We start from the raw sequence: 27,163 nt of genomic DNA on the forward strand, positions 1-27,163 counted from the left end.
AGGTGGGAAGATCTGGGCTGCTTCCGGGAGGATTTGGGTAGAGAAAACCGGGGTCTGGAATGGGGACTCTGAGGTTGGTCCTGGCCGTGCCCCTCACCAGCCTGTGACCCTGCAGGTGACGTCAGGACTCAGAACCTCCATGTCTATCTCGGTGGCACGGAGAGGAGGCTACCCAGCTGGAGGGGTTGTGGTGGGGAGGCCATGGCCCGGGCTGGGCACAGCACATACTCAGTGATGGGAACCCTGCCCTAGACTCAGTGCCCCTGGCACACCTGGAGCTGACTCCTCCTGCCCCTATGAAGAGCTGGGGCCCCTCCAGCGCCCCTGCCACCCACCAAGCCTTTCCAGAGGCTCTCGGCAGTGGTTTCTCCTTCATTTCAGGAGAGATTAGAATGATCCAAGCTGGCTGGGCACAGTGGCTCACGCCTGTAATCCTAGCAGTTTGGGAGGCCGAGGCGGGTAGATCAACTGAGGTCAGGAGTTCAAGACCAGCCTGGCCAACACGGCGAAACCCCGTCTCTACTAAAAACATAAAAATTAGCCAGGCATGGTGGCGCACGCCTGTAATCCCAGCTACTCAGGAGGCTGAGGAAGGAGAATCGCTTGAACCTGGGAGGTGGAGGTTGCAGTGAGCCGAGATTGCACCACTGCACTCCAGCTTGCGCGACGGGAGCGAGACTCTATCTCAAAAAAAAAAGACACTGAAATCCACCAAGTTTTTCCCAGATGAGGATTCCTTGGTAGCAGAAGTGGGGGCATGGCTGGTGAATGCCACCCTGTTTGGATGCCTCTCCTCCACGAGGGAAGCCGGGGCCTTGCCAGTGTCCAGAGGAGCCGACATCAGCTCCACAGTCGGCTCTGTGGGCTCAATTTATGCCATCAGGAATGCAGGCCAAGTTTTGATGAGCTGTTTCCTGCCTCCCTACCCTGCCGGACCTGAATTCCTGACTGGGAAGAGTCATTCCTGCCTCCTAGGGCTGTTTGGAAGAGCAATGAAAGAACGAGTGAAAAAGCACTGCCTAAGCCCCCAGATCCCACACCCCCAGATCCTACACCAAGCCCACACCCGTCTCCTCCTCCTCCCGGGGCTCCTCCTCCCGGGGCTCCTCCTCCCACGCTCCTCCACCAGGGGCTCCTCCACCTGGCGCTCCTCCACCCAGGGCTCCTCCACCCGGGGCTTCTCCTCCCACGCTCCTCCACCAGGGGCTCCTCCACCTGGCGCTCCTCCACCCGGGGGCTCCTCCACCCGGGGGCTCCTCCACCCGGGGGCTCCTCCACCCGGGGCTCCTCAACCAGGGGCTCCTCCACCTGGCGCTCCTCCACCCGGGGCTTCTCAACCAGGAGCTCCTCCACCTGGCACTTCTCCACCCAGGGCTCCTCCACCCAGGGCTCCTCCACCCGGGGCTCCTCCACCCAGGGCTCCTCCACCTGGCGCTTCTCCACCCAGGGCTCCTCCTCCCACGGCTCCTCCTCCCGCGGCTCCTCCACCTGGCGCTCCTCCACCCAAGGATCCTCCTCCTCCCGGGGGCTCCTCCTCCTCCCGGGGGCTCCTCCTCCCAGGGGCTCCTCCACCTGGCGCTCCTCCACCCAGGGGCTCCTCCACCCGGGGGCTCCTCCACCCGGGGCTCCTCAACCAGGGGCTCCTCCACCTGGCGCTCCTCCACCCGGGGCTTCTCAACCAGGAGCTCCTCCACCTGGCACTTCTCCACCCAGGGCTCCTCCACCCAGGGCTCCTCCACCCGGGGCTCCTCCACCCAGGGCTCCTCCACCTGGCGCTTCTCCACCCAGGGCTCCTCCTCCCACGGCTCCTCCTCCCGCGGCTCCTCCACCTGGCGCTCCTCCACCCAAGGATCCTCCTCCTCCCGGGGGCTCCTCCTCCCGGGGCTCCTCCACCCAGGGCTCCTCCTCCCACGGCTCCTCCTCCCGGGGGCTCTTCCACCTGGCACTCCTCCACCCAAGGATCCTCCTCCTCCCGGGGGCTCCTCCTCCCGGGGCTCCTCCACCTGGGGATCCTCCTCCTCCCAGGGGCTCCTCCACCTGGCGCTCCTCCACCCGGGGCTCCTCCTCCCAGGGCTCCTCCTCCCGGGGCTCCTCCTCCCAGGGAGGAGCTTCACATTGCAGTGTGAACTCTGACATCCCAAGCAGCATTCCTTCCATCCAAGATTCTTCGAAGAAAAGGCTGCCAGCCAAGAAGGTGCCTTGGGAAGAATACAGGTTGGGAGTGCAGCCCGGGAGTCCATCCCACTCTGCTGCCTGCCCTGAGGAGCCTCAGTCTGCAGGTCTGCAGAGCAGGGATGTTCCCCGGGCCTGCCTGACAGGGCGGCTGCAAACACGAAGGTTCAGACGTGCACGAGCTCTCAGCACGGGGCCAGGCACAGCTGGGTGGTGTTACGCTGCCAGGCTGGGATGCCTTTGCAGAGGTTACTCCTCCCAGCTCCCGGAGTTTGTGTTTTTCCCCTAAAGAAAGCAGAGCTAGAGGGAATGAGGGTGTCTCCAGTGTGCTGAGTGTCAGGGTGGGACCTTTCCCCATCTGGACATGGGGTTTCCTGGAGGTCAAAGCCAGAGCCTGGTGGGGAGTGGGCTCTGTTTGGGGAAAGGCAACGTATTTGTGTCCTGGGCCTGCCATAACTAGTGACCATAAACCAGGCAGCTTATAACAGAATCTCATTCTCTCACAGTTCTGGAGGCTGAAAGTCTGAAATCAAGGTGTCCTGGGAGGCCAAGGTGGTTGGGTTGCTTGATCCCAGGAGTTCGAGACCAGCCTTGGCAACATAGCAAGACCCTGTCTCTACCAAAAATACAAACTAGTCAGGTGTGGTGGCGTGTGCCTGTAGTCCTAGCTACCAGGGAGGCTGTGGGAGGATCACCTGAGCCCAGGATGTCAAGGCTGCAGTGAGTCATGATCACACCACTGCACTTCAGCCTGGGTGACAGAGCAAGACCCTGTCTCAAAAAAAAAAAAAAAAGTGTCAGCAGAGCCAAGAATCCTTCAGCTTCTGGTGGCTCCAAGTGTGCCTTGGCTTGTGGCCGCATCGCTCCAGTCGGCTTCCATCCTCACGCGGCCGTCTCCTCTGGGTCTCTGTACCTCTGTGCCTTCACATTTCACATGGACTTCTTTTTTTTTTTTTTTTTTTTTGAGACGGAGTCTTGCTCTGTCACCTAGGCTGGAGTGCAGGTTCAGTGGCTCACTCGGCTCACTGCAAGCTCTGCCTCTCAGGTTCATGCCATTCTCCTGCCTCAGCCTCCTACGAATAGCTGGGACTATAGGCGTGCCCGCCACCGCACCCAGCTATTTTTTTTTTTTTTTTTTGTATTTTTAGTAGAGACGGGGTTTCACCGTGTTAGCCAGGATGGTCTCGATGATCTGCCCACCTCGGCCTCCCAAAGTGCTGGGATTACAGGCATGAGCCACTGCGCCCTGCTCACATGGCCTTCTTATAAGGACATCAGTCACTGGATTTAGGGCCCACTTACTCCAGTATGACCTCATCTCAATTTGATTACATCTGCAAACACCATCTGTCCGAATACTGTCACATTCATAGGTACCAAGGGCTGGGACTTCAGTGTCTTTGGAGGGCACAATTCAGCAGTTGAGCAGTCTGAATACCCAAGGATGGCCGAGAAGGGCCAGCACGTCATTGTCAGGACAAGAAGCTTTGAGAGACAGGCACCTGTGTGGTGCTGGCCCAGCCCATCCCCTGCCTCCACACTCTATTCATAATGTTGATTAAAGAAAAGGTGACTGCTGGCCAGGCGTGGTGGCTCATGCCTGTAATCCCAGGACTTTGAGAAGCCAAGGCAGGTGGATCACTTGAGGTCAGGAGTTCGAGACCAGCCTGGCCAACATGGTGAAACCCCATCTCTACTAAAAATACAAAAATTAGCCGGGTGTGGTGGCGCGTGCCTTCCAGCTACTCGGGAGGTTGAAGTAAGAGGATCACTTGAACCTGGGAGTGGAGGTTGTAGTGAGCCGAGATCGCGCCACTGCACTCCAGCCTGGGCAATAGAGCAAGACTCCATCCATGCACGGACACTCTGTTCTGGGTCGCTGGCAGACACACGCATGGTCCTCATTAGTGTAGGGAAGACACACTGAAGTCCGCCCGCCTGCCTGAGTTTGAATCCTGGCCCAGCCATGTGACCTAGGATAAGTCACCTAACCTTTCAGAGCCCCAACTAACCCACCTGTAAACTAGGATGATGGGAGTAGCTGCCTGCCTTGGAGTGCTGTGGAATTCAAGGGTGGATACCCCATGCCTGGCCCATATTAAGTGCTCACTAACCCCAGGAGGAACGTGGTCTTATCTCCCCACTCCAAGGACAAAGAGACTGAAGCTTGACGGGGAAGGTATTGCAGATATCAACCTAAATGACAAGCAGTGGCCAGGCACCGTGACTCAACGCCTGTAATCCTAGCACTTTGAGAGGCTGAGACGGGCTGATCACTTGAGGTCCGGAGTTCAAAACCAGCCTGGCCGACACGATGAAACCCCGTGTCTACTAAAAATACAAAAATTAGCCAGGCATGGTGGCAGGCACCTGTAATCCTAGCTACTCAGGAGACTGAGACGGGAGAATCGCTTGAATCCGGGAGGCAGAGGTTGCAGTGAGCCAAGATCGTGCCACTGCACTCCATCCTGGGTGACAGAGCAAGACTCTGTCTCAAAAAATAAAATAACAAGGAGAGAGGGGCTGTCTACAAGAAAATGATATTTCTTCAGGAATCAGGCATTGCAATGGGAATTCGCATGCCATATTAAACTATGTGTATGTTCAGGGACAAAGAAAGACAAAGGTTTTTAAAGGAAAAATGAGGAGGATTACATAATTGTTTTGAGATAATTATCCCTGGCTACAAGGATCAATAACAAGGGTGGCACCAGCCCGAGGTTGGACAGGCAGTTGCTGAGCAGATGTCCTCACAGAGGTATTTTTGGTGTGTGATTGCTACGGTCTTTGTGCAAGGTTGTGGTTTTTTAGAGCCTTTTGTGATCATTCTTGTTATCAGGCATTTTTATATAAGAAGCCTCTCTTCATGGCCTTTCCTGGCTCTATTTCTCAGGGGGTTTTGTTTGTTTGTTTGTTTTTTGTTTTTGTTTTGAGACAGAGTTTTGCTCCTGCCGCCCAGGCTGGAGTGCAATGGCTCAGTCTGGGCTTACTGCAACCTCTGCCTCCCGGGTTCAAGCAATTCTCTTGCCTCGGCCTCCTCGGTATCTGGGATTACAGGTGCACACCACCATGCCCAGCTCATTTTTTTTTATTTTTAGTAGAGACGGGGTTTCACCATGTTGACTAGGCTGGTCTTGAACCCCTGACCTCAAGTCATCCGCCCATCTTGGTCTCCCAAAGTGCGCCCAGGCTGTCAGGGTTTTTTAAACACAAGTGATTCCATTTTGATTCTGACTACTTTTTTTTTTTTTTTTCTGTTACAGAGTCCCTCTCTGTCACCCAGGCTGGAGTGCAATGGCACAGTCACTGAAACCTCCACCTCCCAGCCCAGGTTTAAGCGATTTTCCTGCCTTAGCCTCCCGAGTAGCTGGGATTATAGGCACACACCACCACACCTGGCTAATTTTTGTATTTTTAGTAGAGATGGGGCTTCACCATGTTGGCCAGGCTGGTCTGGAATTCCTGACCTCAGGTGATCCACCCGCCTCAGCCTCCCAAAGTGCTGGGATAACAGGCGTGAGCCACTGCGTCCAGCCGATTCTGACAACTTTGACACAAAGAAGGTGGCAGAGCTGAGGGCAGACCCAGTTTGGGAGATTCCAAAACCTGACTGTCTCTGCAATGCCATCCTCGAGCTTGGACAGTCACCTCCTTTTACCACAGAGGCACCTATTGAGAGACTAGAATCTGGTTATAAAACACCTGCCCCGAAAGAGACTTTGGAAACTGATTGGTGTTCAAGACCTGGCTGACAGGTGGGAAGGTGGCTTGGAGAGAGAATCTCATGCAGGTGCATGTGTGACGTCTGGTGTATTAGGACAGGGACCTGCTGGCCAGAGCCGCCTCCCTGGCCCCTAGAACTGGAATCCAGAACAAAAGGAGGGCACGTGTCTTGGGTGCACAGGACCAGACCACCAGAGTGGAGAAGGGTTCAGATGGAGTCCTGGTAGCTCAGCGGGTCAAGAGAAGACTTAAGGGAAGCGGTCCGCCTTCAAACCTCAAGGCTGCTGTGGGACCAAGGAGGACATGAACTTATTTACTTATTTATTTATTTATTTATTTGAGATGCAGTCCTGCTCTGTCACCCAGGCTAGAGTGCAATGGCACGATCTTGGCTCACTGTAAACTCTGCCTCCAGGGTTGGAGCGATTCTCCTGCCTCAGCCTCCCTAGTAGCTGGGACTACAGGTGTACACCACCATATCCAGCTAATTTTTGTATTTTTAGTAGAGACAGGGTTTCACCATGTTAGCCAGGGTAGTCTCCAACTCCTGACCTCAGGTGATCCACCCACCTCGGCCTCCTAAAGTGCTGGGATTACAGGCATGAGCCACCGCACCCGGCCAGGACATGAACACATTAGATGGCAGAGCTAGTATGGGACAGTGGGCTCACCTCCTGGTAGCAGGGACCATGTCTTTCTTGTCCCTTGCTGTGTTCCCCACACAGCCTCAGTTTCCCCGTCCGTGAAATGGGAATAATAACAGTTGATCCTGGCTGTAACGCCACCAGAGGGGAACATTTCTTCCGGAGGAACTTGAGAGAGGGGCCTACCCACCTTTACTGTCGGTGCACCCACCCCAGGCTTGCCACAGGGGAGCCTCTGTTGGATTCTCCCAGAAGCAACACGTGTTGCTTCTGACGGGCCTGACACCCATCCTGCCCTGGGTGCTGACTGGCCATGTGGCCTTGGGACGGTTACTGAGAATCGGCGCACAGAGAAGGGCCACAGCCATGACAGCCTAATCCCATTTGGTGTTGGCGTCACCGTGAGTACCCTGGGCTCTCCCAGCGTAGTGGCCCTGACTCAGGAACCTCCTTCTGCCGTGCGACCACCCTAGCAGCGGTCACCAAGCCCTTGGTGTGACCCTGTGACTGTGCGTGGATTTTTTCTGTGCCCTCATAGGGCAGTGGTGTCACCCTCCTCGCCCATCTCAGGGAAGGGATGGGATGGCCCGGATGGCAGAGACTGTGGGGACAGAGCCAGGCACTCCCCATGGCTTTCCGTGCCCAGCACGTTGCCAGGTGTCTTCCCGGGTGTCTGGGACTGACCAGGCTGCTCCGCAGGGTGCAGAAGGCACTTTTGCGTCGGCTTTGAGGGAACACCAGGCTTCACCACCAGGGGGCAGACGTGCCCCTCCAGAGCAGGCAGTGCCTGGGAGAGCAGGCAGGGTGTGGGCAGCTGAGGTCAGCACCTGAGGGCCGTGCCCTGGGGAGAGTGAGCGAGTTGGAGGCTGTCTCCTCCGTTTGGCTGGCCTGTGTCCCAGAGATCATGATGTCACTTGTAGTGCTGATGGACTAGAGCTCAGAGTCCCGGGTTCATGAGCTGCCCTGACTTACCGGTGTGTTCCTGTCCCTGGGTGTCCAGCCGGGGCTGAGCCAGGCTTAGGGATTGCAGGCCCTTCAGAAGGGTAGTTCTGAGGATATCAGAGTCTCCCTTGGTGACCAAGGGGGTCCTCTACCAGCTCCCAACACCCCGCTGGCCAGGGGGAGTTTGGAATGAGTTTAGGTCCTGGGGAGGAGAGGACGTGGTTGATGCCATCGGACCTGGCACCTTCCTGGATCAGGGGTCACTCTGGTGGCTTTGGGGATGTGTGAATGAGTCCGGAGCAGGGGTGGCTCTGGTGGCTTTGAGGATGTGAATGAGTCTGGAGTGGGGGCCACTCTGGTGGCTTTGGGGATGTGTGACTGAGTCCCTTTGTCTCTCATTTCCTTAACTGAGGGGCATTTCCCTTCCCTGGTCTCAGACACAAATGAGCCCTGCCCAGGGTACCCCGCCACAATACAATTGCTGGGTCCCCCAGCCCCCTCCTCAGACCCGGAAAGCCCCATAAGTGAGAGGAGGGCCCGGTGGGCACCTGGAGCCCTCGTGCCTGCTGGCAGGGGCAGTAGCCGGGTGGGAGCTGTCACGTGGGGCTCAGGCCCAGCAAGACTGTCATCTGATGCTTCAGGGCGGCCAGAATCCGGGTTTCTGTGTCAATCTCTCCGTTGTAAAATGTTGGCCGCATGCAGTTTGGTTTATTTTCCTCTGACGCTGCAGGCCACAGAGCACACTTAGGGGCTGGACTCCGCCCTTTGTCCCCCAGTTGCCCCCTGCTCTGAGGGTTTGTGACAGCTCTGTCCCCTCGTGGCCTCTGTCTGGGGTTTCTGGCCCCAGGGGCAGCCCCGCAGCTGTACCCTGTCTGCCTGTCACAGCCCAAACTCAGAGCAGTAGCACCTTTGCTTGAGCCTCCACTGCCCTCCTGGCACTGGGCTGTTGGGTGTAGACAGATTTTACACATCTGTGGCTGGGGCCAGGGAGAGGTTATAGCTAATTCCTTAACGCTGACTAGAGACGCCTTTTTTAAAGATCTCTTTAAAATTCCTCAGCCATCCCCACCTCCGGAATTTCTGGCTGGCCGCTTCTCCCAGATGCCTGCAGCATTCCCAGCCCCCTGTTTCCCTCCTCCTGCCTCCCACCTCGGGCTGCCCATTTCTCTCTGATTTCTTATCCCAAGCAGTCAGGCCTCCCTCCCTCTCTGGAGCTGGCCCCTCCTGCCAGCCAGGCCCTGCCTGTGGTCAGCAAGCTTGGGACCAGGCTGTGCTGAGCCCACAAAGCCAGTCCTCTCCTGAGAGCCTGCCTCCGGCGTGGGAAACCATTTCATCCCGTCTGGATCCCCGGCGGTTCTGCTTTGCTGCGTTTATACCAGTGGCCGTGACGGAGATTCTCGCTCACATCTGTCCAGCCTGGGCACTTTTATGAGGCATTTTCACCAATGGGGTCCAATGTAATCCCTTTATTCTTATGAGATAAATGTTCATCCATCCGTTAAACCAAATATCTATGAAGCACCCATTCTGTGCTAGGCACGGGGACTGTAGCAGTGAACAAGTTGTTATGGTTCTTGCCCTCCTGGCTTATGGCATAGGATGGAAAAAAAGTCATCAGGTGACAAGAGGACGCCCCCTGAGCCTAATTGACAGTGAAGGCGGTCAGAGACAGGGGCAACTAACTTCCCTGAAAAACGTTCTAGGGTAGGGGAGGGACCTGCAGCTGGAGGGCAAGCAGGTCTCAAAGGCCCCTCCGAGGAGTCAAGGATCTGGGCTTTATCCTCTGTTTTCATTCTTTTCAGAGACAATTCAGTACATGCTTTAGTATTTTTATATGTTTTTTGTTGTTGTTTTTGTTTTTTTTACAGCAATAAGGTAGGAAATCCTTGTCTGGCTATGAAATTTGGTTTGGGATCTAAAAGATACAGTGTTCCCGTAAGTTTGAGAGCATGGGATGGGCACAGTAGTTCATGCCTGTAATCCTAACACTATGGGTGGCCAAAAGTGGGAGGACTCCTTGAGTCCAGAAGTTTGAGACCAGCCTGGGCAACATAGCAAGACCCTGTCTCTATTAAAAATTTTTTTAAAAAATTAGCCAGGGGGCCGGGCGCAGTGGTTCATTCTTGCAATCCCAGCACTTTGGGAGGCCGAGGTGGGAGGATCACCTGAGGTCAGGAGTTCAAGACCAGCCTGGCCAACATGGTGAAACCCCATTTCTACTAAAAATAAAAAAAAAAAATTAGCCAGGCGTGGTGGTAGGCTCCTGTAATCTCAGCTACTCACTAGATTGAGGCAGGAGAATCACTTGAACCCGGGAGGCAGAGGTTAGCAGTGAGCCATGATTGCGCCATTGCGCTCCACAGGCGACAAGAGTGAAACGCCATCACACACACACAAAATTAGCCAGGCATGGTGGCACATGCCTTGTTGTCCCAGCTATTCAGGAGGCTAACGTGGGAGGGTTTCTTGAACCCAGGAGGTAGAGGCTGCAGTGACCGCAGTGGTGCCACTGCATTCAACCTGGGCCAAAAAGTGAGACTCTGTCTCAAAAAGAAAAGAAAACGTGTACAGCACTTGACAGTTAGTTTATAAAGCACCTGTTGCTGCCTGTGGGCCCCAAGCTGCCTGTGAGATGAACCGTTCCATCCCGCTTTACTGATGAGCAAGTTTGTCTGTTTATGTCTCTGTCTCCCAAAGACGATGGTATTTATGTCTGGAACATAGGAGGTGCTCAGGAGACACTGGTTGATTTGCACTAAACAAAGACTCTTCATGAGGCTCTCTTACATTTTATTTTATTTATTATTATGATGATGATTTTTGAGACGGAGTTTCGCTCTTTTTGCCCAGGCTGGAGTGCAGTGGCACGATCTCAGCTCTCTGCAACCTCTGCCTCCCAGGTTCAAGCGATTCTCCTGCCTCAGCCTCCCGAGTAGCTGGGATTACAGGCATGCACCACCACGCCCAGCTAATTTTGTATTTTTAATAGAGATGGGGTTTCTCCATGTTGGCCGGGCTAGTCTTGAACTCCTGACCTCAGGTGATCTGCCCACCTCGGCCTCCCAAAGTGCTGGGATTACAGGCATGAGCCATCACCTCTCTCTTACATTTTATATGGGGCCCTCCCAGCTCCTGGAGCTGTGGCTGTCACCCCCCATCTGATGGAGGGGTCAGGTGAGCCCTGTGGGAATCCCAGAAGCTGGGGACTGGGAAGGGCCCTGTGCAAGGGGCTGGACGCTCCCTGTGGTGAGGCCCAACTTTGCCATTTGTTAATTGCACAATGTTGGGCAAGTTATTTCACTCTGTGAGTCTCAATGTCCTCAACTGGAAAATGGGGAGAAGAATAACCTCTACCTCACGGAAGTAGTTCATGTTAGTTCATGTGAAATCAGACATCTAAAAGTGCTTTGCAAAGCAGGCAGGAAGCACCGGCTGTGCCCTGCCTTCACTGGGATCACTCTGCCCCACCACAGGGACTTGGGAAACTGCTTGGTTTTACCATCCAAGAGACCTGGGGGTGGGGGATAAGGAGCAAACCCTCTACTTCTTCAAGCCCTCACTCCCGCAAATCCTCCAGGCAGCCAGGCAATGCTGAAGTCCCCGTCCAAGGGGGTCTAGGCTGAGCCCGGGTGGAGCGGGTTCTTGGGCCGAGGTGCCTGGAGGGGACTGAAGGCCTCTACCCAAAGTCCTCATGAGAGCTGGGTGGGGGAGCCTGTGTTCAGGGGAGGGGTACGGAGGCACCTCTGTGGCACAGCCTTTGCAAGGAGGGCTGTGGAGGGAGAGACCGCCGGGGCCGGGGTCGCTGGACATCGTGTGGGCGCGACCGCAGTGCTGGGCGGGGGGCGGACGCTTGGGCTTGGGCCCTGCGCCCTGTGCGTGTTGGTTTCCTGTGGGCATGTGGGGCCCTCGGAAGAGGGGAGGAGGGTGAGCACGTCCCCAGAGGGCAGACCCAGCGAGGCGTCGTGGCAGCTGCGGCCGCTGAGACGCCAGCTCCGCCTCTTGCACACGCCCCCTCACCTGAGGCCCCGCCCCGCCCACGATGCCCCGCCCCCCGGGGCGCCGCGACCCGCCCCTGTGCCCGCCCCCGGGCCCGCCCCCGGCCTCCGTTTGCGCCGAGTCTGTGCTGGCCGCGCGCCTGGCGCTCCACGCTGAGCCTCTCCGTGCAATGATTAACCCGGCGGGGCGGCCGGCGCGGGACCCAAGACGGAGGCGCGGGGCCGGGGCGGGAACCCGCAGGACCTCTCGGCTTCCTGCTCTCGCCGGAGTTTCCGCGTAGAGGGCGCAGCGCCGGCCCAGGGCCCTTGGCGCGGCGTGGCGCAGGGCGCGGCGTGGGGCGCGCGTGGGCGCGGCGCAGGCGGCCCGGGTCACCATGAGGACTCTCCGCAGGTTGAAGTTCATGAGTTCGCCCAGCCTCAGTGACCTGGGCAAGAGAGAGCCGGCCGCCGCCGCGGACGAGCGGGGCACGCAGCAGCGCCGGGCCTGCGCCAACGCCACCTGGAACAGGTAAGGCCGCGCCCTCCCGGCCACCCGGAGGTCCCGGAGCCGGGGGAGGGGACCCTTGAGCCGTCCGCGGGTGAGGGGCCGCCCCGAGCCAGGAACGGTGCCGAAGGCGGCGCGGCGCTTCACAGTTTGCAAAGAACTTGCCCCGCCGGAGTGGTGCGGGCCTGGAGGAAAGTTCAGTGCAGCGTGGTTCCAGAACCCAGGGAAGGGAGCGAGGCCCGCCAGCGCCCGAGGCTGGCCCAGAAGCGCCCGGCGGATGGGCGGCGGGGTGGGGTGGGCCGGGAACCCGCGTGCCCGTCTCCTACCCGGGGTCTTTCCACGTCTCCACTCCGGTGTTCGTGACAACCCGGGAGGGTAACGGAGCAGGAAGTGTTTTTCCCATTTTGCAGCTGAGCACAGGAGCCTCGGGGCTCAGTGGGTGGGTCGCGCAGGCTTCCTGTGTCTCTTTAAGGTCCCTTAGGCTTTCCCTTGAGAGGCCCCCTGTCCTCCAGCTGTCAGCAGGGGGTGCGGCAGCTGCGAGGCATTCTTTAGAGGACCCTCCTCCAGGGGTCATTCCCAGACAAGCAGGGGCCTGGGAAGCCCCTTCTCCCAGCTTTGTTTGAGGAGCAAGGCCGGGATCTGGAAAAGAGACGGTTCATTTAGTGGAACTCCCCAGCGTCTCTGCTCCCTAGGAAAATGAGAGGCAGGAGAAAATGAGGCAGGCTGTTCGGGGGAGGCAGTGGACGCTGCCCCTCTCGCCCCCACACCTGGCAGTAAAATCTTGCCAGATGCTCCACCGGCTGTGGTCTTGGCCACCAGGAACCCGGCTGTCACTTGGACACACGTTATTTTCAGTTCATTGAATGCATTGTGAGCATCATGGTGGGCTCAGGGCTGCCAGCGAGACCCTCTTCAAACGTGGTCTCTTCTGTCTCTGAGTTGCAAACTGCTAGAGGGCTGGCACATGCCTGCCTCCGTTTCCCTCTCCGTCAGTGGGTATTCGCATTCCTCCCTGTGGGGAGGGCTGATGTGGGAACGGTGAAGGAAGGACTCCTGTTGGGAAATCTCACTGACCCAACGACAGCACAGTGTCTTAAGAGCTGTGTTCTCCACCAGGCACGGCGGCTCACACCTGTAATCCTAGCACTTTGGAAGGCCAAGATGGGAGGATTACTTAAGCCAGGGAGGTCGAGGCTGTCATGAGCCGTGATGCCACCACTGCACTCCAGCCTGGGTGACAGAGCAAGACCCTATCTCAAAAAAAAAAAAAGAGCAGTGTTCTCCTCCAGTATTCAGGTGAAAGCCATCTCTCTCTCCTTGTTTCTCTGCCGTGATTTAGAGGAAAGAGTAAAACAGACTTATTTCAAATCCCAACTCTGCCTCTTCCCTACTCTGTGGTCTTGAGCAAGTCGGGTCCTCAATTTCCTTATCCATAAAACGGGCAGATAACAGTACCCACCTCATGGGACAGTTGTAGGGATGAAATTTGAACATGCAAAATGAAGCCCTCAACACAGTGCTCTGTACCTCACAGCTCAAGCCCAGACTCACACAGGGGAGCAGTGTCGGGGTGTCCCTGTAGGGATGGCATTTGGAGGGCTCCACAGGAGTCAGCCAGTTCCTGAGCACCCACTGACAGCCACTTGGTGAGCTCCCTCCCACCCCCGAGCTGGGGCGTCCTGCTGCGGGTCCCTAGACAGGTGGGGGCACTGGCTGGTTGCTGCCTCAGAGGGCTTAGACACTGCCCTCACCCCACCTTGGGTGACCCTGGCGTGGGCTCTGAGTCTCAAGTGTCTTCTCAGAGTTCAGGGAGGCCTCAGGGGAACTCTGCCTGAGGCACCCCGCCCCCCCCACTAGATTTCACTCAGCAGCCTGGCAGATTGCAGAGAAATGCCAGCCTGTCCCCGCGGCACCTGCAGGGCTCCAGGTCTCCCAGCCCTTAGGCCTGCATCAGCTCCCGCCGCCCCAGACAGCAGGGGCACGGCCATTTCCTGCACTCCTCTTATGTGCCAGGCCCTGGGCCAGCCCCGTTCACTGCCCTTAACTGACTTTGCCACTCTCCTAGCCCAGCGAGGTATTACCAGCACCCCCCACCGAGAGATGCAGAAGGGCAGAGAGAGCACCCAGGAGACCTGCCCAGCTCATCCATCACCTGCACAGGATGCAGCAGAGCCTGCGCCCCGGCTCTTCTCCCCAGCAGATGTGGGAGATGGAGCCAAGAGAAGGCAAACTGGCTTCCCCAGCCAAGTCCCTGAGTGGAAACTGCAGGGGGCAGGGCACCCCTTCTGGTCCCTGTCTGCATGCTCCAGCTTCTAGCGGTGCTCCCTGCCAGGGCCCCCCAGGACAACAGATCTGTGCAGGGTCGGGGACAGGTGTGTCATTCTGCAGGGCCTGGCTTGCCGAGCCGTGTACTCCTCATTGTGAGTCCAAGACACACCCCCTTTTATCTGTGTGACTGTATTAGCTTCCCAGAGCTGCTGTAACAAAGACCACAAACTCAGTGGCCTAAAACAGCAGAAATTTGTTCCCTCACAGTTCTGGAGCCAGAAGCTTGAAGTCCAGGTGTCACTCCCACCAGAGGCTCTAGGGGAGGAGCCTTCCCTGCTTCTTGAAGCTTCTGGTGGCTCCTTGGCTTGTGGCTGCATCACTCCAATATGTACCTCCCCGTGGCTTTCATTTCCATGTCCAAATCTCCCTCTCTTTTCTCTCTCTCTCTTTTTTTTCCTTTCTTGAGACGGAGTTTCACTCTTGTCCAGGCTGGAGTGCAATGGTGTGATCTCAGCTCACTGCAGCCTCTGCCTCCTCCTGGGTTCAAGCAATTCTCCTTCCTCAGCCTCTGGAGTAGCTGGGATTACAGGTGCCCGCCACCACGCCCAACTAATTTTTTGTACTTTTAGTAGAGACGGGGTTTTGCCATGTTGGTCAGGCTGGTCTCTAACTCCTGACCTCAGGTGATCTGCCCACCTCAGCCTCACAAAGTGCTGGGATTACAGGTGTGAGCCACCATGCCCATCCTCTTTTTTTTTTTCTTTTGAGATGGAATCTTGCTCTGTCGCCTAGGCTGGAGTGCAGTGGTGCAATCTCAGCTAACTGCAACCTCCACCTCCCGGGTTCAAGTGATTCTCCTGTCGCAGCCTCCCTAGTAGCTGGGATTACAGGCGTGCACCACCATGCCCAGCTAATTTTTGTTTTTGTTTTTGAGATGGAGTCTCACTCTGTCACCCAGGTTGGAGTGCAGTGATGCAATCTGAGCTCATTGCATTCTCCGCCCCTACAGGTTCAAGCGATTCTCCTGCCCCAGCCTCCCAAGTAGCTGGGATTATAGGCACCCACCACCATGCCCAGCTAATTTTTGTATTTTTAGTAGAGACAGGATTTCACTGTGTTGGCCAGGCTAGTCTCGAACTCCTGACCTCTGGTGATCCGCCCGCCTCGGCCTCCGGAAGTGCTGGGATTACAGGCGTGAGCCACCACACCAGGCTCCCTCTCCTTTCTCTTGTAAAAACACTAGTTATTGGATTGAGGGCCCATCCTTAGTTAAGGATCATCTCCAGGTCCTTAATTAAATACCGCTGCAAAGACCCTATTTCCATCAAGTGTAAGGCTTGCTCTGTCATGAGAACTGAGTCACTGATTGATAGATTGATTGATTCATTCATTCATTCATTGACTGTGCCAGCACTGGGCTGCTCAGGGCATAGATTCAGCAGAGAACAGCCTCCTGGAGCTTAAAGTTCTCAGAGGGAGGCATTGGTAAATAAACAAGGAGGTAAGTAAATGCAGGTGGGCTTGGTGCTGGGAGGAAAGCAAACCAGGGGCCCTGGAGTGCTGAGCATTTCGCTGGGGTCTGCCTTCCGTTCTTTCCTCCACGGATGTTGATTCTGTAGGTGTGCAAGAAATGTTTGGTTTTTCTCTTTTGAGAGAGGGTCTTGCTCTGTCACCTGGGCTGGAGTACAGTGGCACAATCATGGCTCAGGCAGCCTTGACTTCCCAGGCTCCAGCGATCCTCTCACCTCAGCCTCCCAAGTAGCTACAGGTGTGTGCCATCACACCGGCTAATTTTTTTTTTTTTTTTTTGTATTTTTGGTGGCGATGGGGTTTCGCCATGTTGCCCAGGCTGATCTCGAACTTCTAAGCTCAAGCAATCCACCTGCCGCAGTCTCCCAGAGTGCTGGGATTACAGGCGTGAGCCACTGCACTTGGGCCACCGGCTGGCCTACCGGCCGGGCCCCCCTTACAAAACATAAACCAGGACTGCAGAGGTTGTTTCCTGAGTGCCCACTCCTTATTCATTGGTCTGGTTTTGCCCCTAGCCTGTGACAGATCTGCTGCCCAGCACCAAGGCGGCAGAGATGTGTTCCCATCGGGCTCTCCCAGGCTGGTGGGGTGACAGATAAAGATATGAAGGCTGACCTGCCATACCCCTGGCACCCCCATCCTTATTCCTTTCCTTCCTTCCTCCCTCCTCAAGGGCCCCTGTCCCTGTTCCCTGCTAGTTCCCAGGCAGCTCCAGTTCAGTCCTCCCTGGGTCTGGCCCCTGTGTCCCTACAGGGCTTCCGGCCATGAAGGCCGTGCTCTTGGGCTGCGGAGCCAAGGTGTACTTTCACATCTTCCCGCTGGAGGAGGAGGAGGAGGTGGGGCAGGAGTGGCTGGCCACTGGGGCGTGCCCTGCAGGCAGAGCTGAAGTGGCTCAGGGAGGGCCTGTGTGGAGGAGGGCCTACACGCCAGCCTCAGGAGCCAGGGCATGAGGGTGCCCTGCTTGGAGGCTCTGGCAGGGTCAAGCGGCCCGATGACCTCTGACTAGGCCCCAGCTGCCAGCGTGCCCTTGGTGGGCTCTGTGCTTGTGCCCTAGGCCTGGCCGCAGCCTCTGCCTCCTGGCAGGGATGTATCTTGCCATCCCCTCCTGCCTCCCCCAGCCCCAGAGGCTCTAGAGAAACTCCCAAAAGATGTCCCAGATCCAGAGTGGGCCCCAAAATGCCATGAGGGCATGTAGGGGTACCAAGCCCTCTGAGCCAGTGCCCCACCAGTTGCCCTCACCTCTGTCTGGGGATCCCCAGCAGGGCTCACCACTGCAGAGACCCCAGCTGGGGGTGGGAGGAGATCCCCAAGCCCCACCCCTGCAGTCCACCCCAACACAGACCCCTCCATGTGTTTGGGCCAGAGGGCCTCAATCATGTTGGGACACTTCCTCCTTGCCAGGCCTGTGTCTCCCAAATGTTTGAGGCTTTAGAGAGCCAGGCCCACCTTCTGCTTGAAGTGGAGGCCCAGGCAGGCAGAAGTAGTGCGTGGCCCCAAGATGCCAGCCTCGTGCAGGGCCGGCGATGATTCACTTCTCACTCACTCTACACAAATCCACCTCCAAGGCTAGGGTGACTGTCTTCAGCCTACAAATGGGGAAACCTGGCCGGGCGTGGTGGCTCATGCCTGTAATCCCAGCTACTTTGGGATGCTGAGGCAGGAGAATCGCTTGAACCCGGGAGATGGACGTTGCAGTGAGCCGAGACTGCGCCACTGCACTCCAGCCTAGGTGACAGAGCGAGACTCTAACTCAAAAAACAAACAAACAAAAAACAAATAGGGAAACCGATGCCAGAGGAGGAAAGGCACTTGATCAAGATCCCCTGCTGATGTCAGGGTCTGGGGTCTGAATCCAGGTCTAACATGGGGCCAGGACACAGGGACACATGTGGGTTCTTGTCCCAGCTGGGGCCAGGGCGAGGTGGTGGGTGTTGGTGGCAAGAGCTGACTTCCATAGCTAGGGTTAGAGCACAAGGGCAGGGCCCTAAAGGACCTTGTCTGCACTCCCTGGTCCTGGACAGGAACCAGCTGAGGCTGTGACGACTCCAGCCACCTGCCCCAACCCTGCACCCGTGTCTCCCCCAGCAACACTGTGCTCTCCATTACACAGCAGTAGTACCACCTACACCCTGCCCTGTACTGGGCCCTATGGATGAGCTTTCATTCCCCACAGTAACCTTTAAGGTGAGCTCAATACTCCCGTTTTGCAGATGAGCAAACTGAGGCTCGGAACGGTACAGGGAGGCCAAACGCGGTAGCTCATGCCTGTAATCCCAGCACTTTGGGAGGCCGATCCAGGTGGATCATCTGAGGTCAGGAGTTCAAGACCAGCCTGGCCAACATAGTGAAACCCCGTCTCTACTAAAAATACAAAAATTAGCCCAGCGTGGTGGCGGATGCCCGTAGTCCCAGCTACTCAGGAGGCTGAGGCAGGAGAATCACTTGAACCTGGGAGGTGGAGGTTGTAGTGAGCTAAGATTGTGCTGTTGCACTCCAGCCTGGGAGACAGAGTGAGACTCTGTCTCAAAAAAAAAAAAAACGGTACAGGGACTGCCCAGGTTCATGCAGTGAGTTGGGACGGAAGCTGGGATTCAACCTAGGTTTCACCAAAAGCACGTGCTCATGAGGGTCTCTGAAGGCCAGAGGATGTTGGCTGAAGCCTTCAGGCTGGATGGGGGCCTGGGGGCCTGGGGGCAGTGAGGGGGCCTGTGTTCGGCTCCCCACCACTCCTACCTGCTTGCTCTGGGTCCCAAGCTCCCTGCCCCTCGGAAGCAGCCTGGGCAGATTTCTTGCCCTAGTTCCCAGAACCTGTGACTCTGAGGCTTTATGTGTTGAAAAGGACTTTGTAATCACAAGGGTCTGTGTGAGGGAGAGGCGGGGTAAAAGGGACAGAGATGCAGTGACAGGCACAGAGAGCTTGGAAGGTGTTACGCTGCTGGCTGTGAAGATGGAGGAAGGGGCCCCAAGCCAAAGAATGTGGGCACCTCTGGGAGCTGGAAAAGGCAGGGACAGGTATTTCTCCCCACACCTGAGCCTCCAGAAGGAACGGCCCCACCAACACCTTGATTTTAGTCCAGGGAAACTGATTTAGAACTTCCAGGCCAGGCGCAGTGGCTCACACCTGTAATCCCAGCACTTTGGAAGGCCAGCGCAGGCAGATCACCTGAGGTCAGGAGTTCGAGATCGGCCTGGCCAACATGGTGGAACCCCCATCTCTACTAAAAATACGAAAATTATCCGGGAGTGGTGGCGCGCACCTGTAATCCCAGCTCCTCTGGAGGCTGAGACAGGAGAATCGCTTGAACCCGGGAGGCAGAGGTTGCAGTGAGCTGAGATTGCACTGTTGCACTCCAGCCTAGGTGACAGAACGAGACTCCATCTCAAAAAAACAAACAGAGAAAAAGAACTTCCGACCTCAGAACTGTAAGGGAACAAATTTGAGTTGTTTTCAGCCACCGAGTTAGGGGTAATTTGTTATGGCAGCCACGGAAACCCACACTCTGAGGTGCTCTTTCCTCGTGCGCGCGGTGGTACACCACTTTGACCCCCTGCCCCCAGCTCCTGCCCGCAGCCCCTCCCCACCCAGCCTCATGCTGGGGAGGTGGAGGGTGGAGGTGGGATGTGAGGTGGGTGGGCAGGCAGCCAAAGGGAGGCCGTGGGTGCGGCACTGTCCCCACCATGGCCTGTTCTGGACAGACGGGGCCCCCAGATCAGCCCCTCGGGCCTCAGCCCTTCCTCTTCAGCCCAAGCCCCAGTGGCAGCAGGTCTCAGCACTGCCAGGCACCATGGAGCCTCCCTAAGGGTCCTCCCCTTCTCTTCCTCACCTGCACCCCCCCAGCGCTCAGGAGGGGCTGGTCCCCCTGCTGGGACTTGGCCTCAGGAGGACTTACCCTCCTGGGATGTGAGGCCCTGCCCTGGGAGGGCACTGCCTGCTGGGGCTGGGGGGGCTTCCTAGAGGAGGCGGTCCACATCTGGACAAGGGAGGTCATGGGCCGTTTCCACTCGAGCCCTCACCCAGAAGCCACGACATTTACACATGCCCCATCTGGGCCCGTCTTTGCAGGGCCCAGAGGGGCAGCTGGGGTTTCGTTTCTGTTTTGGGAGATGTCAGGTCACATGAGACCCTCCCACCCTCCTTGCCCTTCCTCTGTCCCTGAGTGGCCCGCAGCGAGGCTTTCTTGTTTACCAAACACCCTTACCCCACCTTCTCCCGAGGGTTTGGGTGGGGTGGAGAGGAGCAGAGGTCCTGGGTGTGGGGGAGGGGCCTCTGCGGGTGCCAGGCTGTGTGACTCTCTGTCTTCTCCTGTAATCTGGAGGCTGGTGGTTAGGCGACTGAGAAGCCACAGAGTAGGTGGGCCCAGGCCGGGTGTGGCCAAGGTGTGGTAGATACAAGCCTCTCCCTATAGCTTCACAGAAAAGGCGGCAGGGCAGGGCAGGGCAGGGCAGGGCAGGGCAGGGCAGGGCATGCTGACCTTACAGCACCCCGGGCGGTAGGCCCTGGACTGAGAAGTCCATTTTCCAGATGGGGACACTGAACCACTGAGTGGTTAGGTGGTAACTTGGCCGAGTTACCCAGCCCAGAAGTGTAGTTCAGAGTCCACAGAGGGAGGAGGAGGGGTGGGGAGTGTGGATGGGAGACCGCCCAGGGAGAGGAGCCCAGGAGAGGCTCTGGCCTCCGCGGAGGGAAGGGAGTGCCACGGCGTTCACGGGCAGGTGTTCGCGGGCAGGTGCTCGCTGGGCTTTGCTCTGTGCAGCCAGAGTGTGAGGCCAGGTGGGGCGTCGGGAGGTCTAACCGTAGCCAGGTAGACACTTCTCCCCCAAAAAGAAGTAGCTAGCTCTCCCACACAGCTGCGAGGAAGGACAGGTGAAGGGCGAGCCCCAGGCAGAGGGAACAGCAGGATGGAGGCCCCGGGGCAGAAAGAAGCCAGGGCAGCTCCAGCCTGGGGCCTCAAGGGGCTAGTGAGGAGGGCAGTGTGAGTGACGCCAGACCCAAGACGGCTACAGGTCAGAGGGAGAACCTTGTCCAGAGGTCCCATGGTGTAGGGTCACCTCTGGCAGGGCGACCAGAGTGCGCTGGAGGCCCCCAGGGGAGTTAATGAAAAGGAAGGAAGGACAGGCTAATCAGGGCAGGTCACTGAGGACAGCAGGGCTGAAGCCTGGGGCCCACTGCGAGCCTTGGAGGCCCTGGCTACACCGCTGCACTGTCCCCTCTGCCTGAATTGGGTCCAGCAGTGACTCCGCCGTCCGCTGTAAGGGAGGCCTGGGCTCCAGGAAAGAACTTGGGAAGGCACCTCTGAACCTCCATCCAGGGTGTGGGGACAGTGGCCAGGAGTACCTCCACACGCCATATCCCAGAGGCTCTCCCAGCAGATGCAGGGCTGGGTGGAGCTGGCCCTGGCATCTCCCCTGCCTCCAACCCACCCCAGCAGCTGGCACAGGGCTGGGAGGGTGTCTGCAGCTGCCAGGATTGTAGGGTAGCTGCCGTTGGGAGACAGCTGGTTTCCTAGCAGACTTCCCTTGGGATTTTCAACTTTTTTTAGTCTGAAAATGGGGGCGGGGGGCAGCTCTACTGTGGCATAGTTGTGGGGCTGGGGCCACCCCAGGGCTTCTCACATGGGAGCATCATCCCAGCCATGAGGGGATGACCAGCCACCAGCGTCACCCCGGGTCGGCTCATCCTTCAAACTCTCTGGAGGTGGCGCTCTCACGATTCCTGATTTACAGACAGGAAACAGAAGGTAGAGAGCCTGTGTCCCCAGACACGGGACTAAGGAGCATTCCGGTGCAGTCGGGCACCCCAGGCCAGGGATATGTATCTGGCGTGATCTCGGCCGGTGCCCGCTGAGAAGCTGATGAAACCCTGGGCAGAGCTGGATCTCAGCCTGTGGCCGGGCCAGGCCAAGCACCAGCTGTGGAACCTGGCACAGCCCCCATGCTGCTCAGAGCCTCCTCGAAGTGTGTGGGATATGAGGCCTGTGACCTGCCCTGCTCCAGGGAGGATAGGGAGACAGGAAGCCCTGGCTAGTCCCGGCTCTGTGTGGGGACGCTGCCTGGGAGAAGGAGCACAGAGGAGTTCAGGTGCACAGGGGCCGAAGATGCTGGCCGCTCTGTGACCTCCGGCAGAGAACTTAGCCACCTGGGCCTTGGTTTTCTGATCTGCAAAATGGGTGGCCAAGTCACAGGGAAGGGTAGAGTTAAAGCAGATGAGGACGTTAGGAGCATGGTGGCAGCTGCCTGGTTTGTGGTGTGGTCTGCCATAGGAGCCTTAGAGCTGCAGCCAGGTCCTGGGTGGGAGGTGGCTGTTGTACCCAGACCTGGTTCTCACCCTGAGGACCTCGTGGCCAGCAGCGGGCACTCGTGACCAGGAAAGTGAATCAGCAAAGTGCTGGTGGAGAGTCTGTATTGGGAAAGGAGGAGTTGGGTTCAGAGGGCTTCTTGAAGGTGGTGGCCTCTGAATCAAGATGAATAGCTGCTTGCCTCATGGATAGGGACGAGAAGGGCCTTCCAGACAGGAGAGTCAGTTGCTACTAAGACCCAGAGATGTGGCGCTGCCCAGAGGGTCCTGCACTCTCTGGGGTCAGAGCTCAGGATGCTCAGGAGTATTGGGAGGGGCCATGTCAGGAGGAGCCTGGATGCTGCCTGCAGGACCTCAGGCTGTGCCTGCTGGGCAAAGCCCTGGGCAGGGAAGGAACTGTGGCCTCCACAGAGGGTGGATGTGGTGGAGAGGTGGGAGGCCGGCTCGTGTCATCCAAGGTCCAGGCAAGCCAGGAAGGGATACGGGGAGGGCTCTAGGAGGTAGAAATGGGCTGGACTTCCCGACCTCAGGTGATTCGCCCACCTCAGCCTCCCAAAGTGCTGGGATTACAGGCGTGAGCCACCCCGCTTGGCGTAATTTTTGTATTTTTAGTAGAGGCAGGGTTTCGCCATGTGGGCCAGGCTGGTCTCGAACTCTTGACCTCAGGTGATCCACCCATCTTGGCCTCCCAAAGTGCTGGGATTACAGGAGTGAGCCACCGCGCCTGGCCTGTTTTTGGTTTTTGTAGAGGCACGGTCTGTGCTGCCCAGGCTGGTCTTGACCTCCCAGCCTCAAGCAATCCTCCTGCCTTGGCCTCCCAGAGTGCTGGGATTACAGGCGTGTACCACGGTACCCTGCTGCCACAGCTACCTTCACATCACAACAGTCACGTTGAGCAGTTGTAACAGAGATTGGTGACCCATGAAGCCTAAAAGATTTGCTTTCTATCTGTTCACAGAAAACGTTTGCCAGCTCCTGCCTTAGAGAGTTTTGTCTTGTTTTGTTTTGTTTTTTTTGAGACGGAGTGTCGCTCTGTCGCCGAGGCTGGAGTGCAGTGGCGCGATCTCGGCTCACTGCAAGCTCTGCCTCCCGGGTTCATGCCACTCTCCTGCCTCAGCCTCCTGAGTAGCTGGGACTACAGGCGCCCACCATCGCGCCCTGCTGATTTTTTGTATCTTTAGTAGAGACGGGGTTTCACCATGTTCGCCAGGATGATCTCGATCTCCTGACCTTGTGGTCCACCCACCTTGGCCTCCCAAAGTGCTGGGATTACAGGCGTGAGCCACCGCGCCCGGCAGCCTTAGAGAGTTTTACAAACGGGCAGGAAGCATGAGGGGGTCAGGGGCCCCACAGCTGGCTAGGGATGCAGTGATGCTGCTGAACTCGAGGTGGCCGTGGAGGCAGAGAAGGGGCAATAGTCCACAGGACTTGGATGTGTTGGGGGGTGGGAGAGGTGCAGGGATTTCCTGGTTTCTGGCCTGGGCAAGGTGGGGTTAAGAACCCAGAAAGGAAGTTGGCTGAGGTTTGGCCACATAGTGTATGCAGAGGACGTGTGAGCAAGGTCCTGGGGCAGTGACCAGAGGGCATCTGGTGATACAGGCTGGGCTCCAGCAGGGCCGGCCTGGGGGTGCAGGGCCTCGGAATTGAAGTGGGTGTGAGCAGGGTCCGGCAGGGATGGCGATCCTGCCCTTCTAGGAGAGAGGGAAAGAGGAAGGGGGCCTGATGGGCAACCAGGGGGCTCTCAGACCTCAGGACCGCAGTGTTCTCTTCCCTCTGCCCACAGCATCCACAACGGGGTGATCGCCGTCTTCCAGCGCAAGGGGCTGCCCGACCAGGAGCTCTTCAGCCTCAACGAGGGCGTCCGGTGAGTGCCTGTCCCACCTTGGGCCAGAGTCCTTGCGTGGCAGGGAGGGCTAGGCCCAGAGTCGGAGGCCCCAGCCAGGCCCCTGACCTGCCAGCCACGCCTGGGCTTCCTCCCCTAGAGGCCATCTGTCAACAGGAGAGTGAGGCCCAAGTTAGCAGTGTCCGCGGGGCCAGGACGTGGTTTCCCGAGCTGCCATGTGGGCCATGACCTCCACAAACCACTTTAGGCTTGGTGGCCCTGCGCCCCCACAGCCCCAGAGAAAGTTCTTCAAGGGGAAGCAGGGTGGGACTTGGACAGCGGCTGGAGATGACGCCGACAGCCCCCACTGGTGCTGAGTATCATGAAGGATATTTATTCTGTTAAAGAGGAAGGACCCACCTGCCTAATGACGGGAGTGTCATTCCCAGAAAAGCAATTGCAGCCCTGCCAAACACCCCTCGTTTCCTGTGAATAGCCGGGAAATGAGGATTGTGAAGCAGCAGGCTGGACACACACCCACCAAGCTGCTGCCCCAAGCCAGGTGGCAGGAGCTTCAAGGGAGTCTAGGGTTCCCGTTTGTAGTGGAGGAGGCCAAAGCTCAGAGAGGTCAAGTGACTCGCCCCAGATCACACAGCTGCTCCAAGGATGCAGTTCCCAGCTCTGTGCTATTTCCTTTGGCACTGACCCTGTTACCTTGTTCCTGTGTCAAAAGAATACTGGCAAAATAGGCAGTCACCCTTCCCCTTGTTATTCAGGAGAAGAGTCAGTGGACTGGCCAGACTTTCATACGCCGGCGCCCCCCTCACCCTGTGTGGCAAAGCTGAAGGGGCCCTTACGTGTGGGTAAACTGAGGCCCAATACATGCCACTTGTTCAGGGTGGCCTGCTTTTCTCTGGCTTATCTGGCCCACCCCTGTGTGGGGCTCCGGGAGCTCACTTTCCTGATGAGCCTCTGCTTCAGGAAATAGGAGCCTAAAGGATCTGCCAGGGGGCAGTTTGGTTTGGTTTTTGAGACGGGGTCTTGCTCTTGCCCAGGCTGGAGTGTGGTGGTGCAATCTCAGTTCACTGCAACCTCCACCCGCTGGGCTGAAGCAACCCTCCCACCTCAGCCTCCTGAGTGGCTGGGACTACAGGTATGTACCACCACACCCGGCTAATTTTTTATTTTTTGCAGAGATGGGAGTCTCACTACCCAGGCTGGTCTCGAACTCCTGGGCTCAAGCCATCCTCCCACCTCTGGCTTCTCAAAGTGTTAGAATTACAGGTGTGAGCCACCATGCCCGGCCAGCGGGGTATTTAAACAACAACAAAAGCAGTTAACTTTTAAATTTATGAATCCAGTGGCAGGCACAGTCCCCAGCTTTGGACATCCTTCTCCCCTGCCCCTCCTTGACATGGATAGCATTGGTAATTGGCTGATTCTTGCTGCTGCCTCTCCACAGGGCTGACACAGAGCAGGCGGCCTCCCCAGGAGTGTGTGCTGGGGGTGGGGGCACAGAGAAGCTGCCCTGGGCCCCAGGCTCCCCTCGCCAGCCCCAGGATTCTATCCAAGAAATGCGTAAAAATCGGGGGCTGTGTTAAACTTTGAGCCCCTGGACAGTTAGGTTATTTGGGGCAACTTCTTTTTAGCCAGTTCAGAAAGAAGTGCTGGAATGTTTAAGGAATAAGAGCAGGGTCTTTTTACTGAAGCCTTGCTCTGTGCCAGCCTCAGACCAGGAGTTTTTCACGCCAAACCCGTCCATGGCCTGGAGCAGTGGCTCATGCCTGTGATCTCAGCATGCTGGGAAGCCAAGGTAGGGGGATCGCTAGAGGCCAGGAGTTTGAGACCAGCCTGGGCTGAACATGGCAAGACACCTTCTCTATTAATATGTGTTAACGTTTTTTAAAAGTAAATTAAAAAAATACTCATCCACTCTTCACTGCAGCCCTGAGGAGTGGATGCCTTGTTATCTCCATTTTACAGGTGAGGAGTCTGAGGCACGGAGCGGTTGACGTGGGTTGCTTGAGGTCACAGGGCTAATAATGAATAGGGCTGGAGCTCAAGCCCCTGACATCGGGGCTGCTGGGTTGTTCAGCCTCCTGCCCTACCCTGGCTCTTCTGGATGGCGTGGCCACATTAAATTCAGTGGCATTAGCCTGGGCACAGTGGCTCACCCTGTAATCCCAGCACTTTGGGAGGCCGAGGCAGGAGGATTGCATGCGTTCAGGAGTTCAAAACCAGCCTGGGCAACATGGCGAAACCCTGTCTCTACCAAAAATACATAAAATTAGCTGGGCATGGTGGCAGGCGCCTGTAGTACCAGCTACTCAGGAGGCTGAGGCATGAGAACCATGTGAGCCTGGAGGAGGAGGTTGCCGTGAGCCAAGATTAGGCCACTGCGCTTCAGCCTGGGTAACTGAGTAAGACCCCGTCTCAAAAGAAAAAAAAATGAAATGACTTTAATTATACATTAAATCCACAATTGGTCACTAGCTTTGATCCCATGAGAGAGTCTGTTACTAGAGACATTGATTACACCAGCCTCCAAATGGTCCCCCCGCCTCTTTTTTTTTTTTTTTTTTTTTTTTTTGAGATGTAGTTTCACTCTTGTTACCCAGGCTGGAGTGCAGTGGTGTGATCTCAGCTCACTGCAACCTCCGCCTCCCGGGTTCAACCTCAGCCTCCCGAGTAGCTGGGATTACAGGTGTGCACGACCACGCCTGGCTAATTTTTATATTTTTAGTAGAGACAGGGTTTCACCGTGTTGGCCAGGCTGGCCTTGAACTCCTGACCTCAAGTGATCTGCCAGCCTCAGCCTCCCAAAGTGCTGGGGTTACAGGCCTGAGCCACCGCACCTGGCCTCATTTCTCTTAGGTTCGTGTACCTAGCAGTGGAATTGCTGGGTCCCATGATAACTCTGTGGTTGTCTTTTTGAGGTACTCTCGCCTTTCCCACAGTGGCTGTACCATTTCACTGTCCCACTTAGCAGCGTATAAGCAGGGCGGGAGAGTTCAATTTGTCCACACTCTCACCAACACATGTTAATTTCCACTGCTTTCCTTCCGAGAAGTGGCATCTGTTTGTGGTTTTAATTTGCATTTCCCTGATGCCTGATGATGTTGAGCATCTTTTCAGGTGTTTATTGGTCATTTAGATATCTTCTTTGGAGAACTGTCTGTTCCCATCCCTTGCCCATTTTTCAGTTGGATTATTTGTCTTTGCATTATTGAGCTATGAGAGTTCTTTATATATTGTGGATCTAGGGTCTGTTAGATACTGGTTTATAAA

At 56.9% G+C, this 27,163-nt stretch overlaps 1 protein-coding gene across 6 annotated transcripts in view; it reads left to right on the forward strand.

Moving 5' to 3' along the window:
• The window catches only part of PRR5 (proline rich 5), a 69,983-nt gene that overhangs the window by 22,353 nt on the left and 20,467 nt on the right, over nt 1-27,163 (forward strand). For 4 of the 6 annotated variants that reach the window (XM_054469728.2, XM_054469731.2, XM_054469732.2 and 1 more), the window contains exons 2-3: nt 11,868-11,984; nt 23,837-23,917. In XM_054469728.2, coding sequence (XP_054325703.2) covers nt 11,878-11,984; nt 23,837-23,917 — 188 coding nt within the window. In that variant the 5' untranslated portion in view covers nt 11,868-11,877. Of the gene's footprint in view, nt 1-11,579; nt 11,985-23,836; nt 23,918-27,163 lie in introns of those variants that run through there. The other 2 variants (XM_054469730.2, XM_054469727.2) reach the window with 2 other exon arrangements.

The sequence above is a fragment of the Pongo pygmaeus genome, chromosome 23 (genome assembly GCF_028885625.2).
Source record: "Pongo pygmaeus isolate AG05252 chromosome 23, NHGRI_mPonPyg2-v2.0_pri, whole genome shotgun sequence".
Taxonomy (NCBI): Eukaryota; Metazoa; Chordata; class Mammalia; order Primates; family Hominidae; genus Pongo; species Pongo pygmaeus.